This window comes from Amphibalanus amphitrite, unplaced genomic scaffold, assembly GCF_019059575.1.
Source record: "Amphibalanus amphitrite isolate SeventyFive unplaced genomic scaffold, NRLGWU_Aamphi_draft 001246F_arrow, whole genome shotgun sequence".
Taxonomy (NCBI): Eukaryota; Metazoa; Arthropoda; class Thecostraca; order Balanomorpha; family Balanidae; genus Amphibalanus; species Amphibalanus amphitrite.
In genome coordinates this window covers 172,652-191,181 of record NW_024882739.1, presented here as the reverse complement: position 1 = coordinate 191,181, position 18,530 = coordinate 172,652, and the positions used below count along the sequence as shown (strand labels likewise).

Here is an 18,530-nt window from a genome sequence, read left to right as displayed (position 1 = left end):
ACGCTCGTTTTTTCCGCGAAGCTCTAGCTCGATCAGGGGCCAAACGGCAAGGGGGGGGGGGTCCAACCGTCCAACCGACCCCCCCCCCCTACACATAAGAAGCTGGCAAACGCCGCACACATGCGAGGGTTAAAGTTCGTTTTACAGGTCACCGCAGCGTTAAGCTCTCGGACACGACCCGGACCAGAAATGCAGCCCGATGGCGCCGGGGAGCAAGACGGCACCTCCACCAGCCCGCCTGGTAGTTGTGAAGCATCGCCCGAGCGGTCGCGGTGAGGACTGTCTCAACTGTCACCTGGGAAGGGATCATGTTAAAGGTTGTTTATGCTTAATTTTTTCATGTCTAATGTTTCGACTAGATTGTAATGTTAGCTTGTTTCTATGTGCGTTTAATCGTCTAACTCTAGGCTGAGGAAAAAAGACTACGTGCTTTCGAAAGCTACCGTAAGTAAAAAAGTATCTGGTAACTCGAATATTCGTCTAAGACACTATCTACCCTTCACAAACCACGTTAGGTTAGGTTTGCTGTGTTATGGCGGTGAAAGTAGGCTCTAGGCATAGCCATAGGTGTAGGAACAGGGGGGACGGGAAGGCCGGTGGCTCCCCACTTTTCATAGTGGGGGCCAGTAATGTTAACTGCCCCCCCCCCCCCACCAGTTTTTGCCAAACATTAATGTATTTGTAGGTACCACCGCGAAGAACAAACTTGACGGTTCTCCGGCCTGCCCTTCCATGACGATTTCCATTTGTGCTTCATCGTTATTGAGTGCAATTTTCCTCCACCCAATGAAAGGAAATTTTGTCAGAAGCAATAAGTGGCAGCTTAGAGGGCAGCGCGTGCTGCAAAGAGAGACAATACTGGCGCAGCAGAATGCGTAAACGGCGTAAACTAACAATTTATGTTAGGCAGCCTTCCATTGGTTGATCGGTTACTGGCATAGGCGTAGGAACAGGGGGAGGGGGCCATGGTCCCCCACTTTCGAATGGGGGGCCAGCAATGTTAACTGCCCCCCCCCCCACACACACACACCTTTTGCTGACTTTTCACTTCTCACGTTTCACGCTCGCTCGTAATAAGAATGTTTTTGGATGCTTCTGGAATTCGCATGTGTGCCAACCAGTGGCGGATCCAAGGTGGGGTCACATGGGCCATGCCCCCTTGGGGTCCGGGGGCACTACAGGCCTACCAGGGGCACCACCGACCTATCAGGGGCACCACAGACCTGACTGGGGCACCACAGACCTGACAGGGGCACCACCGGCCTGTCAGGAGCACCATCGGCCTAGCAAGAGCACCACAGGTCTGCCAGGGGCACCACAGACCTGTCAGGGGCACCACAGGTCTTCCAGGGGCACCAAAGGCCTTCCAGGGGCACCACCGGCCTCGCATGGGCACCTTGGGCCTGTCAAGGGCACCACGGACCTGTCAGGAGCACCTCAGGCTTGTCAGGGCCCAGGGGCACCATAGTCCTTTCAGGAGCACCACAGGCCTGTCAGGGGCACCACAGGCTTGCCAGGGGCACCCACTGGCCTCGCAGGGGCACCCTGGGACTGTCAGGGGCATCACGTGCCTGTCGGGGACACTTCAGGCTTGTCAGCATCACCACAGTCCTGTCAGGGCCCAGGGGCACCAGCGGCCTAGCAGGGGCACCACGGCCTTGCAGGGGCACCACCGGCCTCGCAGAGGCACCATGGGCCTGTCGCTGGCACTTCTGGCTCGTAAGAAGCACCACAGTCCTTCCAGGGGCATCACAAACCTGCCAGGGGCACCTGCGGCCTAGCAGGGGCACCACAGGCCCGCAAGGGACACCACAGGCCTGTCAGGGAAAAAATGAAAATAGGGCACCACCAAAATTAAGTGGCCGAAATCCGTTGAGGTTTTACTTTTGGGTATAGGTAGGGGCACTACTTCGATTCATGACCCTCCCCTTGGAGTTTTCCTGGACCCGCTCCTGGTGCCAACACGGCTGCGGAGGCCAGGGGGACGCGTCCATAAGATTTAATATCTGGACGGGAGTCTCCCTGAGATTTTGGTCGATTTTTTTCTTGTCACTTTTTTACCGATTAATGAGCATGCTTGCGAAAATAAAGTGGCCGAAATCCGAGGAGAAAATGGATTTTGGGGGTAGGTGAGGTTTTGTGCCTCTGGGAGCCTGCCCCCCGCCCCACACTTTCGAAAACGTTCCTGCACCTATGGCTCTAGGTTATAAGTAAGGTTGTGTTAGGCTAGGTTACGCTAGGCTAGGATAGGCCCGACGGGATTTGCACCAGCCATCTCGCCATGGACTATGGAGTTCAATGTTTGGTATCATACACCATCATCCTATTCCATCGGTGATATTTTCCATCGGCGGTAATCGTTACAGAAAGTGTCGAACGTCACTTAGGCATTTCATGTAATGCCTAGGTAATGAGTGTACTCAGTCACTTTCGACAATATTTCAGCGACTGCCTGGTCTCCACCTGGCATTTGCCTAGACATTTCGTTAAATGCCGGATTTCAGCCAATGCTTACGACCAGGGATGCGGAGCCGGAGCCGCCGGAGCCGGCATATTTTGCCCGGAGCCGGAGCCGGAGCCGGAGCCGCCAAAAAAGGGTGCGACTCCGGCTCCTTTTATTTTTTGAAGAGGAAAAAAATAATTGACCTAGTTCGGTTCGACAGTACAAGGCAGTAAAACATATGGTACTTACGTCATGGGCCATCAAGTGAATGAAAAAATCCGAATATTCCCAGTATTCCACAGTACGCAAACAACTTCCTGTGTGCTCTTCCCCCCCCCCCACGTCTACTGCATCCCCAGAACATGAGGACCAGTCATCAGGTGACGGCCATTGTTTTCAAACCAGTGCAGTGGACTGCGACTCCCAGCACCGTCTCATCCCACACACACCCCACCCCTCACCCCCCAATGCAGCCGAGACGGGTGTCAGCTTACGATGGTTCACTGAACTCCGATTCGCGGCGACTGCGTTTCCAATGCCATCGCTTCCTAGCCCTTTGTTCTGCCAGTTCTCTCCGAGGTGCGTTTGCGCGGGGACGCGGTGAGCCGGTCATGGCAAAGAGTAACGCGTATAACCAATCCAATTTTTCTTCCACCCGTATTTAATTGATTGCGTAGGGGATGTACTGAGTCGGAGCTTGAGCCGCCGGAGCCGGAGCCGCCGGAGCCGGACCATTTTACTCGGAGCCGGAGCCGGAGCCGGAGCCGCCATAACATTTCACCTGGAGCCGGAGCCGGAGCCGGAGCCGATTTTTTTCTCCGGAGCCGGAGCCGGAGCCGTCTGAAATTTCCACGGCTCCGCATCCCTGCTTACGACATATGCATTGCCTGTACAACATACGTATGTCAAATATGAATCAGTCATGTATTAGTGTCATCTGGTGATTTACTATATCATCACTAAAGTTCCTTCCTAGGTACTTAAGAGATCAGGCTCCGTACTTCGGTATTGTGAGCGTAGTCCCATGACTACCAGACAGTAGGGGATGAGACTCCTACTTCGGTATTGTGAGCGTAGTCCCATGCCTGACAGACAGTAGGGATAGTGCCATGACTGACAGACAGTAGGCGATGAGGCTCCTACTTCGGTATTGTGAGCGTAGCCCCATGACTGAGAGACCGTAGGGGACAGTCCCATGACTGACAGACGGTAGGGGATGAGGCTCCTACTTCGGTATTGTGAGCGTAGTCCCATGACTGACAGACAATAGGGATGGTGCCATGACTGACAGACAGTAGGGGATGAGGCTTCTACTTCGGTATTGCGAGCGTAGTCTCATGACTGAGAGACCGTAGGGGACAGTCATATGACTGACAGACGGTAGGGGATGAGGCTCCTACTTCGGTATTGTGAGCGTAGTCCCATGACTGAGACACCGTAGAGGAAAGTCCCATGACTGACAGTAGAGGATGAGGCTCCTACTTCGGTATTGTGAGCGTAGTCCCATGACTGACAGACCGTTAAGGACAGTCCCATGACTGACAGTAGGGGATGAGGCTCCTACCTCGGTATTGTGAGCGTAGTCCCATGACTGACAGACGGTAGAGACAGTGCCATGACTGACAGACAGTAGGGGATGAGGCTCCTACTTCGGTATTGTGAGCGTAGTCCCATGACTGAGACACCGTAGAGGACAGTCCCATGACTGACAGACGTTAGGGGATGAGGCTCCTACTTCGGTATTGTGAGCGAAGTCTCATGACTGACAGACCGTTAAGGACAGTCCCATGACTGACAGTAGGGGATGAGGCTCCTACTTCGGTATTGTGAGCGTAGTCCCAAGACTGACAGACAGTAGGGACAGTCCCATGACTGACAGTAGGGGATGAGGCTCCTACTTCGGTATTGTGAGCGTAGTCCCATGACTGACACACCGTAGAGGACAATCCCATGACTGACAGTAGGGGATGAGGCTCCTACTTCGGTATTGTGAGCGTAGTCCCATGACTGACACACCGTAGAGGACAGTCCCATGACTGACAGACGTTAGGGGATGAGGCTCCTACTTCGGTATTGTGAGCGTAGTCTCATGACTGAGACACCGTAGAGGACAGTCCCATGACTGACAGACGTTAGGGGATGAGGCTCCTACTTCGGTATTGTGAGCGTACTCCCATGACTGACACACCGTAGAGGACAGTCCCATGACTGACAGTAGGGGATGAGGCTCCTACTTCGGTATTGTGAGCGTAGTCCCATGACTGAGACACCGTAGAGGACAGTCCCATGACTGACAGACGTTAGGGGATGAGGCTCCTACTTCGGTATTGTGAGCGTAGTCCCATGACTGACAGACCGTTAAGGACAGTCCCATGACTGACAGTAGGGGATGAGGCTCCTACTTCGGTATTATGAGCGTAGTCCCAAGACTGACAGACAGTAGGGACAGTGCCATGACCGACAGACAGTAGGGGATGAGGCTCCTACTTCGGTATTGTGAGCGTAGTCCCATGACTGAGACACCGTAGAGGACAGTCCCATGACTGACAGTAGGGGATGAGGCTCCTACTTCGGTATTGTGAGCGTAGTCCCATGACTGACACACTGTAGAGGACAGTCCCATGACTGACAGTAGGGGATGAGGCTCCTACTTCGGTATTGTGAGCGTAGTCCCATGACTGAGACACCGTAGAGGACAGTCCCATGACTGACAGACGTTAGGGGATGAGGCTCCTACTTCGGTATTGTGAGCGTAGTCCCATGACTGACAGACCGTTAAGGACAGTCCCATGACTGACAGTAGGGGATGAGGCTCCTACTTCGGTATTGTGAGCGTAGTCCCAAGACTGACAGACAGTAGGGACAGTGCCATGACCGACAGACAGTAGGGGATGAGGCTCCTACTTCGGTATTGTGAGCGTAGTCCCATGACTGAGACACCGTAGAGGACAGTCCCATGACTGACAGTAGGGGATGAGGCTCCTACTTCGGTATTGTGAGCGTAGTCCCATGACTGACAGACAGTAGGGATAGTGCCATGACTGACAGACATTAGGGGATGAGGCTCCTACTTCGGTATTGTGAGCGTAGTCCCAAGACTGACAGACAGTAGGGACAGTGCAATGACTGACAGACAGTAGGGGATGAGACTCCTACTTCGGTATTGTGAGTGTAGTCCCATGACTGACAGACGGTAGAGACAGTGCCATGACTGACAGACAGTAGGGGATGAGGCTCCTACTTCGGTATTGTGAGCGTAGTCCCATGACTGAGACACCGTAGGGGACAGTTCCATGACTGACAGTAGGGGATGAGGCTCCTACTTCGGTATTGTGAGCGTAGTCCCATGACTGACAGACGGTAGGTTTAGTGCCATGACTGACAGACAGTAGGGGATGAGGCTCCTACTTCGGTATTGTGAGCGTAGTCCCATGACTGAGACACCGTAGAGGACAGTCCCATGACTGACAGTAGGGGATGAGGCTCCTACTTCGGTATTGTGAGCGTAGTCCCATGACTGAGACACCGTAGAGGACAGTCCCATGACTGACAGACGTTAGGGGATGAGGCTCCTACTTCGGTATTGTGAGCGAAGTCTCATGACTGACAGACCGTTAAGGACAGTCCCATGACTGACAGTAGGGGATGAGGCTCCTACTTCGGTATTGTGAGCGTAGTCCCAAGACTGACAGACAGTAGGGACAGTGCCATGACCGACAGACAGTAGGGGATGAGGCTCCTACTTCGGTATTGTGAGCGTAGTCCCATGACTGAGACACCGTAGAGGACAGTCCCATGACTGACAGTAGGGGATGAGGCTCCTACTTCGGTATTGTGAGCGTAGTCCCATGACTGAGACACCGTAGAGGACAGTCCCATGACTGACATACGTTAGGGGATGAGGCTCCTACTTCGGTATTGTGAGCGTAGTCCCATGACTGAGACACCGTAGAGGACAGTCCCATGACTGACAGACGTTAGGGGATGAGGCTCCTACTTCGGTATTGTGAGCGTAGTCCCATGACTGACACACCATATAGGACAGTCCCATGACTGACAGTAGGGGATGAGGCTCCTACTTCGGTATTATGAGCGTAGTCCCAAGACTGACAGACAGTAGGGACAGTGCCATGACCGACAGACAGTAGGGGATGAGGCTCCTACTTCGGTATTGTGAGCGTAGTCCCATGACTGAGACACCGTAGAGGACAGTCCCATGACTGACAGTAGGGGATGAGGCTCCTACTTCGGTATTGTGAGCGTAGTCCCATGACTGACACACCGTAGAGGACAGTCCCATGACTGACAGTAGGGGATGAGGCTCCTACTTCGGTATTGTGAGCGTAGTCCCATGACTGAGACACCGTAGAGGACAGTCCCATGACTGACAGACGTTAGGGGATGAGGCTCCTACTTCGGTATTGTGAGCGTAGTCCCATGACTGAGACACCGTAGAGGACAGTCCCATGACTGACAGACGTTAGGGGATGAGGCTCCTACTTCGGTATTGTGAGCGTAGTCCCATGACTGACAGACCGTTAAGGACAGTCCCATGACTGACAGTAGGGGATGAGGCTCCTACTTCGGTATTGTGAGCGTAGTCCCAAGACTGACAGACAGTAGGGACAGTGCCATGACCGACAGACAGTAGGGGATGAGGCTCCTACTTCGGTATTGTGAGCGTAGTCCCATGACTGAGACACCGTAGAGGACAGTCCCATGACTGACAGTAGGGGATGAGGCTCATACTTCGGTATTGTGAGCGTAGTCCCATGACTGACACACTGTAGAGGACAGTCCCATGACTGACAGTAGGGGATGAGGCTCCTACTTCGGTATTGTGAGCGTAGTCCCATGACTGAGACACCGTAGAGGACAGTCCCATGACTGACAGACGTTAGGGGATGAGGCTCCTACTTCGGTATTGTGAGCGTAGTCCCATGACTGACAGACCGTTAAGGACAGTCCCATGACTGACAGTAGGGGATGAGGCTCCTACTTCGGTATTGTGAGCGTAGTCCCAAGACTGACAGACAGTAGGGACAGTGCCATGACCGACAGACAGTAGGGGATGAGGCTCCTACTTCGGTATTGTGAGCGTAGTCCCATGACTGAGACACCGTAGAGGACAGTCCCATGACTGACAGTAGGGGATGAGGCTCCTACTTCGGTATTGTGAGCGTAGTCCCATGACTGACAGACAGTAGGGATAGTGCCATGACTGACAGACATTAGGGGATGAGGCTCCTACTTCGGTATTGTGAGCGTAGTCCCAAGACTGACAGACAGTAGGGACAGTGCAATGACTGACAGACAGTAGGGGATGAGGCTCCTACTTCGGTATTGTGAGCGTAGTCCCATGACTGACAGACGGTAGAGACAGTGCCATGACTGACAGACAGTAGGGGATGAGGCTCCTACTTCGGTATTGTGAGCGTAGTCCCATGACTGAGACACCGTAGGGGACAGTTCCATGACTGACAGTAGGGGATGAGGCTCCTACTTCGGTATTGTGAGCGTAGTCCCATGACTGAGACACCGTAGAGGACAGTCCCATGACTGACAGACGTTAGGGGATGAGGCTCCTACTTCGGTATTGTGAGCGTAGTCCCATGACTGAGACACCGTAGAGGACAGTCCCATGACTGACAGTAGGGGATGAGGCTCCTACTTCGGTATTGTGAGCGTAGTCCCATGACTGAGACACCGTAGAGGACAGTCCCATGACTGACAGACGTTAGGGGATGAGGCTCCTACTTCGGTATTGTGAGCGTAGTCCCATGACTGAGACACCGTATAGGACAGTCCCATGACTGACAGTAGGGGATGAGGCTCCTACTTCGGTATTGTGAGCGTAGTCCCATGACTGAGACACCGTAGGGGACAGTTCCATGACTGACAGTAGGGGATGAGGCTCCTACTTCGGTATTGTGAGCGTAGTCCCATGACTGAGACACCGTAGAGGACAGTCCCATGACTGACAGACGTTAGGGGATGAGGCTCCTACTTCGGTATTGTGAGCGTAGTCCCATGACTGACAGACAGTAGGTATAGTGCCATGACTGACAGACAGTAGGGGATGAGGCTCCTACTTCGGTATTGTGAGCGTAGTCCTATGACTGACAGACGGTAGGTATAGTGCCATGACTGACAGACAGTAGGGGATGAGGCTCCTACTTCGGTATTGTGAGCGTAGTCCCATGACTGAGACACCGTAGAGGACAGTTTCATGACTGACAGACGGTAGGGGATGAGGCTCCTACTTCGGTATTGTGAGCGTAGTCCCATGACTGACAGACAGTAGAGACTAGGGATAGTGCCATGACTGACAGACAGTAGGGGATGAGGCTCCTACTTCGGTATTGTGAGCGTAGTCCCATGACTGACAGACAGTAGGGATAGTGCCATGAATGACAGACAGTAGGGGACTGTCCCATGACTGACAGACAGTAGGGGATGAGGCTCCTACTTCGGTATTGTGAGCGTAGTCCCATGACTGACAGACAGTAGGGATAGTGCCATGACTGACAGACAGTAGCGGATGAGGCTCCTACTTCGGTATTGTGAGCGTAGTCCCATGACTGACAGACGGTAGGTGTAGTGCCATGACTGTCAGACAGTAGGGGATGAGGCTCCTACTTCGGTATTGTGAGCGTAGTCCCATGACTGACAGACAGTAGGTATTGTGCCATGACTGACTGACAGTAGGGGGTGAGGCTCCTACTTCGGTATTGTGAGCGTAGTCCCATGACTGACAGACAGTAGGGGATGAGGCTCCTACTTCGGTATTGTGAGCGTAGTCCCATGACTGAGACACCGTAGAGGACAGTCCCATGACTGACAGACAGTAGGGGATGAGGCTCCTACTTCGGTATTGTGAGCGTAGTCCCATGACTGACAGACGGTAGGTATAGTGCCATGACTGACAGACAGTAGGGGATGAGGCTCCTACTTCGGTATTGTGAGCGTAGTCCCATGACTGACAGACGGTAGGTATAGTGCCATGACTGACAGACAGCAGGGGGTATTGTGAGCGTAGTCCTATGACTGAGACACCGTAGAGGATAGTCCCATGACTGACGGTAGGGGATGAGGCTCTTACTTCGGTATTGTGAGCGTAGTCCCATGACTGAGACACCGTAGAGGACAGTCCCATGACTGACACTAGGGAATGAGGCTCCTACTTCGGTATTGTGAGCGTAGTCCCATGACTGACAGACAATAGGGATAGTGTCATGACTGACAGACAGTTGGGGATGAGGCTCCCACTTCGGTGTTGCGAGCGTAGTCCCATAACTGACAGACAATAGGGGATGAGGCTCCTAGTTCAGTATTATTTTGGCTTCGTGGATGATCTAAAACTATCTTAAATCGTGAGTGTATGCACTCCTTGCAAGGCCCAATGCTTCACTTTGCATTGTGCCGTTGTTCGTCAAACGCTTATGGTAAGGAAATTGTACGCACTCTCCCCTAACCTGCTGGAGTGTCACGTTCTGCAGATAAGTACAAGCTTCTTACAGAAAAGCTGAAAGCTTTTTTTCAACCACAAGTGAATGTCACATACGAAATGTCTATATTACATGATTTGTACAATGTACAGGAAGGAGGGGGAGCGGTTTGACGCATTCATATCTCGCGGCCTTACTTGAGACTGCAGGCGGATCGCTGTGGCTATATTGTAGCCAGAGAAACTGTTGTGCTGGAATGTGCTGTTGCCAGGTGTAAGGACCCGGAGTTGCAGAAGTTTTTTGCAGATCCACACCTGACGCTTCAAAAGGCTGTGGAAATGGCCCAACGCCTGGAGGTGACCAGAACCCAGCTGGGTGACCTCAACAGGCCAGGACTTCTTTTCAGCCAGGTGGCACCACAACAACTGCATCTCGCCCGGTCGGCAGCCACGGTGAGGTGTCCAAGGTTTAACAGTCGGAGGCAACAGGCCAGTCAGTGTCCTTTCAGGACCCAATTTTGCTTCAATTGTTCAAAGGCGAGACACGCTGAGTCTACCTGTCAGTCTAAGCAGTTGCCAAAGAAGTAGGTATGTGGTTCTGTCCTGCCAGTCCACCAAGTGCGATAGATGTCTGGTAACGTCCCACCAGCCGACACACTATCCTTTCAAGAAGTTGGCTTGCTTTGCGTGTGGAAGGATTAGTCATACTCCAGCTGCGTGTGGGATCAACCATCCACAGCCCCCCCCCCCAGACGTCTGTGTGTTAACGTAGTTTCAATTGGTTGGTCAGTGCAATTCAGTGCAGTGATATTCAGCACACTGAGTGGCAACCAAACTGGTGTTCGATTAACCCGTGATTGAATCGATTGGACTGTATAAAACAAAATTTGTTGAATCAAAAAGGTTGGTTCACCGTCAGGATTTTTCGATTCACAAGTCATGATTGAATCAAACGAATTGGGAATCAGGGTTGATTGAATCAAAGAAGTGTATGCTTCATGAATTTAAGAAAATTTGAACTGTACAGATAGTTCATCATCAACAATACTTCCAGTGTCATGGGATGATAATTGCATAACACTGACGAGAAGAACACAACAGATGCAATAGTATCCCTAAATCAGGGATCTTTTTGAAATTGAATCGGAAAAAGAATCGTTCAATTATTTTTTGGCCCAATCAAAAGTGCATCATTCCTTTTTTAATCTCTGAATCAAAAGGAATCGATTCACCATTTTTTAAGGAATTGAACGGTGATTGAATCTTTGAAAAATAATCAAATGAGTCAATGATTGAATTGATCCAAAAAAGGCGAATCAATAACCAGTCTGGTGGCAACATCGCGTCGGTTGAGGACAACAGTGCCCACAGTGTCGGTTGAGGACGGGAGTTCCCAACTCACGTGCGTGCCCACAAGAGATCCTCATCCGTGTCACAAGCTGCGTTGCACTTCTGGAGCAGCTTTGCTGTCAATGCACTGCGACCTGATGCGCTGCCTGGCGATTCTGGCCGCGATTCGTCTGCTGGTGCTCGCCAGCTCGCCGATGCCAATGCCGAGGAGAGAGGGATGGAGCAGGGCAGAGGGATGGGGTGGGAGCTTTGAGACGACGTTTCACCGACGGCTGGCACGCGACCATGTTTTGTGAGCGGGACGGTCCCTGAGTCCGTTACGTTTCCTGAGATTGTGTATGGCTTGTAGTTGCCCGGCTGTCGGGTGTTTTGTGCCTCGTCTGAGCACCCTGACACCCTCCGTGTGCGGCGGTGTCCGATGTAGATTCTAGGTCTGCTATCTACCCCCTGCCCTTCCTTTACCGAACTTCTGACTGCCCCCCCCCCTCTCTCTCTCCCTCTGCAGCAAAGTTTTCGTTCTCTGGTCGCCATGGATTTCACCGGCAGCTGCGGCAGCGTGTTTAGCGACCCAGTCGAGGCCAGGGCTGAGGGCCATCGAGCTGGCAGAAAGTCACCATCCCAGGAGAACACACCCGCTAAAGAGGCTCTAAGGTATGTGTTTTGACGACGGACGGAGGGGGATGGGCGAATGCCGATGTCGCTTTGCTCTGTGATTTTATGAAATATGGTGACTAATGGTTGCAAACCAAAATGATAATTAAAATCTAAATCTTTTTGTATTTTAGACGTTTCGACAACAAGGTGCCACCATTGGTAATCGATACAAAATCTACCTTAACCCTCGCATGTGTAGGGGCCGGGGGAGGGGTCGGATGGACCCCTCCATGGTTTGTTCCCAAATAACTCGCGCAAACTGCGGCTGATCGCGACAAAACTTTCAGTACCCTCGAGTTGATCAACTTTACAGTTACCCTGAAAATTGCATGACCCTGACCGAAATGACCTTTGACCTGTGACCTGATTCTCGAGACCATGTTCGGCCGGAATCGCGATTTGGCGTATGTCAGCTCACATTATCCGCGCGTTTCCAGTCTTTTTGTGATTATAAACGTCGAAACATGTGAAATGATGTTCGTCCCACGAATTACGGTGGGTGTCAACGTCACCTGAAGGTCAGGTCATTGACCTTAGATGACCTCGGTTCACTTTTTCGTATATTACATGTTTCAAGGGTAGTTTTCGGGCTGATTTCGAATTTAGCATCCATTTGAACATTTGCGAAGTAGTTTAGTGCCTTCGTAACATGTTACGACGCCGTCAGTGGTAGTTGACACCTACTATGGATAGCCGTCAGGACGCCTACTGGTCGACCTGACCTGACCTGACCCGACCTGGCCTAAATGCATGAAGACATCATCTGTAATCAAAAGTAATATGAAATTCGTGATCAGCACACCAAAAAAAAAGCCACAACAGCTTCACTTTACGAAATTCTAACAGGTCCCGATTTTCTCGACTTTTGGGCCATTGACCTGACCTGGAAGGTCAACCAATTACCTAGGACCTTAAAATTGGGTATCATCGGCTTCCTCTCATCACGGGCAACACGCTCGTTTTTTCCGCGAACCTCTAGCTCGATCAGGGGCCGAACGGCAGGCGGGTTCAACGGACCCCCCCCCCCCCCCCGCCGTACACATTACGCTGGCAAACGCCGCACACATGCGGGGGCTAAGTCACAATCCGAAGTAACGGTTTTTGGTCTCCTGTAAATTTTCCAGGTCGTTCAGTTGGTGCCGTTGCACGCAGCTCGCCTGGCTGGGGCCTTTCTTCTATCATTAAAATGTTATCTATCACTGTTTGCCGGAACTGGCCTCCTATAACGCGTCAGCCTCGTTGAAGATTGCCATCCCTTCATCATTTTGTCGTTGCACTGTACCACGCCATGGTTAATTAGTATCATGCCTGCCGAACGACGTCATCACGGTGCCATCAAAGGGATGTGTCGAGGCTGCTTTAATCTGGGACGCTGGTCGGCAGCTCACATTTCAAAAGAAACTGACGCTCATGAACTAGACATGATGAATGATCGACGAACGTGCATCCAGCTGGTAGGGTAGCAGTTGTGAAATGCCCAGGATACAGCGGCGTCACCACGGTTTCAGAACTTCTAGGGACACTTTTCCAGGGCGTCGCCACAAACCTTTCCTTGAGTCTGGTCGCCAATGCCCACCTACCCCCAAATCTTCGTTCCTTGTTGGATTTCGGCCACTGCCTAATTTAAAAACGAGGGATAATAATTAATATTTAGTTGGGGAAAAAACGAATAAGTTATGCGGTAGTATGTAGGCATATTCTTCAATCAGGAAACGCGTGCCCACATCATTCTGCCTATGCAAACCTGTTGGACCCCAGAGGCCAGCAGAGGGCCCTCAGAGCCCAAAATGGTCCCCCAGAGGCCAATGCAGGCCATGAAAGGTCCGGCATCGGATCTTCCGAATCCAGTGCGAAACCCTCAGAGGCTAATATAATTGGCCCTTACAGGCCAGCATGGGGCCTCATAGGTCAGTGTGGGTTCCTAAAAGACCGGCATGGGCCAGCGAGACCCCAGAGTTGGACCAGAGACAAGCAGAGTGCCCTCAAAAGCCAAGATTGGCCCTCAGAGGACGATGCGGCCTTAGAGGCCGGCATCGGGTCTTCAAAATCCAGTACAGGGCCCTCAGGGACACGTAAAGGTTAGTCTTCGTACCCCAGAGACAGAACTGCCGCCAGAGGCCGATGTGAGGCCCTCAGACGCCGGATGGGCCCCTGAGGCCGGTTTAGGGGCCCTTAAAGGCCAGCGGAGGGCCCTCAGAGGTCAATGCGGGTCCTCCACGGTCAGTGTGGGCACTTGACCACCATGGAAGGGCCCTCAGAGGTCAGTGTAGGGCCCTAAAAGACCGGTATGGAGCTGTCAATAGCTGATGTGGGTTTCTTGAGCCTAGTGACAATCGAATAAGGGCCGGGGCCCCATCGCTTGTTTTTTTTTGGGGGGGGGGGCAAATTATATGATGACCCCTGATTTTCCCTTTGGGCGGGGGGCATGGCCCTGATGCCTCCCCCCTCTACCCGCCGTCTCCGATCCCCACTCCGATGTTCCAGAGGGAATTGATTTAGGAAATGTTGGCTTGACCAGCGGCCGGCCCAGAGCGGCGGCCCAGTACTGCCCTGATCCTGACCTCCCGCCGGGTCCACGCGCACTTTGGCGACCAGCCCCTCATACAGCTGGGTCTGCCCCAGCTCGTAACCGGCGGGCAGTTGCATATCGTCATCGGTCGGGTTTATAAGCTGGACCTGTATGTAACCAGCCGAGTTCGTTTGAGCAATCACGCTGGGCACCTCCAGAATCGGCTCGGGTGTCTCCTCGGGTGACTGGGAAACAAACTCGACCAATTTCTCGGACGAGTGCCGGCCTGCCGTATCCAGCTTTACGGCGACCACACGCACGTGCCTGGAGGCCGGAGGACACCGTCACATCTGTGAGGAGGCACACCGCTCGTGGGCCTTTTTATTTATCGTGGCGATGTTGACGCGACCGTTCGCAACGCAAAACACATGTGTTTGGAGAGCTGAGCAAGTTGCGTCATTATTGTGTCCCGGGTTCTTTGCGTGTCCCCAGTAAAGGGAGCTCCAAAAACTTCTAAGGACAATCCCTAGTAGTTTTCGATGATTTCAAAACTTCTAGGGACAATGTCCCTAGTGTCCCTAGTGGTGGTGACGCCCATGCCCAGGAAGGCTCTGGAAGGGAGGAGAAGAGGCCAGCTGGCTCGATATTAGTAGACTTTGGCCGAGTTCTGTTGCCAATTGTTGGCGTAGGTCATGGATTATTGCGAAACGGTTTGGGATTCGCGACGATTAGCCGTTGTCTTCCGACAGTTTGTTCTACATTTAGACTTAGATTTCCCTGGACGATGACTTACCGGTCGTGCTATCATAAGTAGCGATCATACGTGCATAAAGATTAATCCGGTGTCGATCCGGCCATCTCATTGGCCCCCTGCTGGTCGCCCACCGACCTCAGTTGACCATTTTCTCCCCTCCACAGGTAAAGGACACCAGTCAGCCGCCGGTCACGGTGCTGGACGGCGGCAAGACTCGCTTGTACGACGTCATCCAGCTGGTGGAGTTTTACCAGCTGAACGCCGGAGTGCTGCCCACCAGTGCTGGAAATGAGGCCGCTTTCTGGTCCCGGCGTTTTATTCTCCAGGTGAGTTAGCCCCGTCTAGCGCTTAGCCTTTCGGGACCCTCTCAGAGCCGCGGTTGTTTTCGCCGCTCGGCCCATTCGAGATGCAAAGTTTAATCTGGGACGCTGGTCGGCAGCTCACATTTCAGAAGAAACTGACGCTCATGAACTAGACATAATGAATGAGCGACGAACGTGCATCCAGCTGGTAGGGTAGCAGTTGTGAAATGCCCAGGAAGGCTCTGGAAGGGAGGAGAAGAGGCCAGCCGGCTCGATATTAGTAGACTTTGGCCCAGTTCTGTTGCCAATTGTTGGCGTACCTAGGTCATGGATTATTGCGAAACGGTTTGGGATTCGCGACGATTAGCCGTTGTCTTCCGACAGTTTGTACTACATTTAGACTTAGATTTCCCTGGACGATGACTTACCGGTCGTGCTATCATAAGTAGCGATCATACGTGCATAAAGATTAATCCGGTGTCGATCCGGCCATCTCATTGGCCCCCTGCTGGTCGCCCACCGACCTCAGTTGACCATTTTCTCCCCTCCACAGGTAAAGGACACCAGTCAGCCGCCGGTCACGGTGCTGGACGGCGGCAAGACTCGCTTGTACGACGTCATCCAGCTGGTGGAGTTTTACCAGCTGAACGCCAGAGTGCTGCCCACCAGTGCTGGAAATGAGACCGCTTTCTGGTCCCGGCGTTTTATTCTCCAGGTGAGTTAGCCCCGTCTAGCGCTTAGCCTTTCGGGACCCTCTCAGAGCCGCGGTTGTTTTCCCCGCTCGGCCCATTCGAGATGCAAAGTTTAATCTGGGGCGCTGGTCGGCAGCTCACATTTCAAAAGAAACTGACGCTCATGAACTAGACATGATGAATGAGCGACGAACGTGCATCCAGCTGGTAGGGTAGCAGTTGTGAAATGCCCAGGAAGGCTCTGGAAGGGAGGAGAAGAGGCCAGCTGGCTCGATATTAGTAGACTTTGGCCGAGTTCTGTTGCCAATTGTTGGCGTAGGTCATGGATTATTGCGAAACGGTTTGGGATTCGCGACGATTAGCCGTTGTCTTCCGACAGTTTGTACTACATTTAGACTTAGATTTCCCTGGACGATGACTTACCGGTCGTGCTATCATTAGTAGCGATCATACGTGCATAAAGATTAATCCGGTGTCGATCCGGCCATCTCATTGGCCCCCTGCTGGTCGCCCACCGACCTCAGTTGACCATTTTCTCCCCTCCACAGGTAAAGGACACCAGTCAGCCGCCGGTCACGGTGCTGGACGGCGGCAAGACTCGCTTGTACGACGTCATCCAGCTGGTGGAGTTTTACCAGCTGAACGCCAGAGTGCTGCCCACCAGTGCTGGAAATGAGACCGCTTTCTGGTCCCGGCGTTTTATTCTCCAGGTGAGTTAGCCCCGTCTAGCGCTTAGCCTTTCGGGACCCTCTCAGAGCCGCGGTTGTTTTCCCCGCTCGGCCCATTCGAGATGCAAAGTTTAATCTGGGACGCTGGTCGGCAGCTCACATTTCAAAAGAAACTGACGCTCATGAACTAGACATGATGAATGAGCGACGAACGTGCATCCAGCTGGTAGGGTAGCAGTTGTGAAATGCCCAGGAAGGCTCTGGAAGGGAGGAGAAGAGGCCAGCTGGCTCGATATTAGTAGACTTTGGCCGAGTTCTGTTGCCAATTGTTGGCGTAGGTCATGGATTATTGCGAAACGGTTTGGGATTCGCGACGATTAGCCGTTGTCTTCCGACAGTTTGTACTACATTTAGACTTAGATTTCCCTGGACGATGACTTACCGGTCGTGCTATCATTAGTAGCGATCATACGTGCATAAAGATTAATCCGGTGTCGATCCGGCCATCTCATTGGCCCCCTGCTGGTCGCCCACCGACCTCAGTTGACCATTTTCTCCCCTCCACAGGTAAAGGACACCAGTCAGCCGCCGGTCACGGTGCTGGACGGCGGTAAGACTCGCTTGTACGACGTCATCCAGCTGGTGGAGTTTTACCAGCTGAACGCCGGAGTGCTGCCCAGTGCCCACCCGTCTCATCTGCTTCATCACGCACACCGCGCCGTCGTCGTCATCGGCGCTCCGTCACGTCGCGCAGAGCTTCTAACGGCTGCCGCACCGCCGCCAGCGCCTCCGGCGGCGGAAGCGCGCGGCTGTAGTTCGTGACGGCGGCGTGCTCCGATCATGGGGCGAACCCCGGGCCCCCTGGGCTACAGAGTGGGTTGCGCGGTGGAGTCTGCCCGCTGCTAACATCTACCGGCGCGGCGGGCAGGATCCAATGTCGCGTGTAGTCGCCAGGGCGATTGGAGTCGGTCGGCCTGGACCTCCAGTTTGGATGCCCGTTCGAGTCCACATGGACAGCGTGCGGATACCCCAGTGCCTGTCTGCACCTGTGTCTTGGAGGGATCGTGTGTTCCCTGCGGCGTCAGAGGAGGCCCCCACGTGCTCACGGGGTGGGACAGTTGCGACCCGCGCGGCGGGGCGGGGCGGAGCGGCTGCTGCTGGCCCCGTACACTGTTCTGTTGAGTTCCTGGCGCGGCTGGCGACGCTGCGTGATCTCACGGCCGGCTCTGTCGCCGCTGACCCAGTATTAAGTTGCTAGGGAGCGTGTGCTGCTCGCGCCTGTTGGCCGGCTGTGTCCGGTGCTATGATAAATACAATATATGTAACTATGTTGCAGTTCCTTTCTTTTGATTGAAGCCAGATGTACCGAGGTGCTGGAGGCACACAAAACGAGCTGTTTCGCGGCCGCACGCAGCTCCTGATTTACCTACCACAAAAATTAACAAACAAAATCAAACGTCATCGCTTGAATGCATTTGTAGTTTAGAAGACATACAAAGGATTTCAAATTGAGAACAGAATTGTGCCGCAAAATACCATTGCTAACGCGCGGCTAAAAACGTTCTCTACCGGTAAATATCGGAAAAGTCGAAGTCTGGCGAAAAGTGCCTCCAAGAACTAGGCTCTGGAAACGCCTCTGCGCATGTAAGAAACTCCCGGTGCCCTCCCCGTTCCGCCGCCTATGCCGCGGGAATTGATACCCCCCCCCCCT

The 18,530-nt window shown here is 53.0% G+C and overlaps 1 protein-coding gene across 1 annotated transcript; it reads left to right on the top strand.

Moving 5' to 3' along the window:
- Nucleotides 1-253: 253 nt before the first annotated feature.
- On the top strand, nucleotides 254-18,148 carry LOC122371466 (the record flags this gene model as incomplete). The annotated part of the gene is made up of 5 exons (XM_043347809.1): nucleotides 254-272; nucleotides 15,322-15,483; nucleotides 16,013-16,174; nucleotides 16,700-16,861; nucleotides 17,387-18,148. Coding segments are annotated over 5 exons (760 nt in total), but the record flags the coding sequence as incomplete, so codon positions are not given.
- Nucleotides 18,149-18,530: the final 382 nt, after the last annotated feature.